We start from the raw sequence: 1,055 nt of genomic DNA, 5'->3' as shown, positions 1-1,055 counted from the left end.
GGGGCCAAATTTAGAAAAAAAAAAAGTTAAGAACTATAATAAATGTATAATTATTAATGCTTTGATAATTTTTATTTTCAATTCCACCATCAAATATTATAAAAAAATTTAAATAATTGAAGAGAAATATCTAAAAATTGTTTTAAAATTTTTATACATTCTCAAAGTTGTTGATATAACGCTAAGGGAAAGGTAAGTTATAATCTCACAACCTAAGAGAAGAGACATGGGTATAGCATGGTCCAAACGTCCAAGCTAATAGAAGTTGTGGATACCTGTATGGGAAGTGCATCCATGTCAGCTCTGATGGCAACAAAAGGTGGACCATTAGTGCCGATCCACGCACGAACACCTGTTTTAGCCAGTGGATATCGATAACTAATTCTCATCAGATCCAATTCTTTTCTTATTAAGCAACTTGTTTCGATTTCTTCAAAAGCCAGCTCAGGATTTTGATGGATCCTTCTTCGTACCTTTAGGAGCCAATCCACTGTCTCCGGCTGACGTGCAACCTTCAGCACCGCTTCTGAACATGCCCTATTCCATGAAGATTCACAGTTTTCTCCATCATCGATGTCCTCTGCAGATTCTGTTGTGCGATGTGTGGCGTTGTTGCTCTTATTGATGGCGGCTTCAGATGATGGCGGAACACTCTCTTTGTGGCCTGAGAACAGGAGACTATTGTACACTGTAGAAGGAATTTGTTTAGCCGATAAAACTATTGGTGAAAGAAAAATTAATACGAATAAAGTTGAAGAAGTGAGAATTTTCATGTTTTCTGTTTGAATTGCAAACAGAGTAGAAGGAGGGAATAACAGAGTGTGAGAAATAAGTAAGAGGGTGGAAAAAAGGATATAGAAAAGATTAAGGAAGAAAAAAAAATATAAAAAAGAATTTTAACACGTGGTTATAAAATAAACTGAACATAAATAAAGAAGAGAGAGAAAAATAAGAATTTTTTTTCTTAAATCATTATTGAGTTGTTTAATATTTTCGTTACAGTGATATAGGTGACAGATAATTGAAGCACGTGATACAGAACATTGAAGAAAGAC

At 34.4% G+C, this 1,055-nt stretch overlaps 1 protein-coding gene across 1 annotated transcript in view; it reads right to left on the bottom strand.

Moving 5' to 3' along the window:
* Positions 1-868, bottom strand: part of LOC107606039 (IAA-amino acid hydrolase ILR1-like 6) — an 8,296-nt gene extending 7,428 nt beyond the window's left edge. Inside the window, exon 1 of the mRNA XM_016308006.2 lies at positions 276-868. Within this exon, the coding sequence (XP_016163492.1) occupies positions 276-773 (498 nt within the window). The 5' untranslated portion in view covers positions 774-868. The remainder of the gene's footprint in view (positions 1-275) is intronic.

The sequence above is a fragment of the Arachis ipaensis genome, chromosome B07, assembly GCF_000816755.2.
Source record: "Arachis ipaensis cultivar K30076 chromosome B07, Araip1.1, whole genome shotgun sequence".
In the NCBI taxonomy this organism is placed as follows: domain Eukaryota; kingdom Viridiplantae; phylum Streptophyta; class Magnoliopsida; order Fabales; family Fabaceae; genus Arachis; species Arachis ipaensis.
Note: the sequence above shows the minus strand (reverse complement) of the source record. Positions and strands in the feature narration are given on the sequence as shown.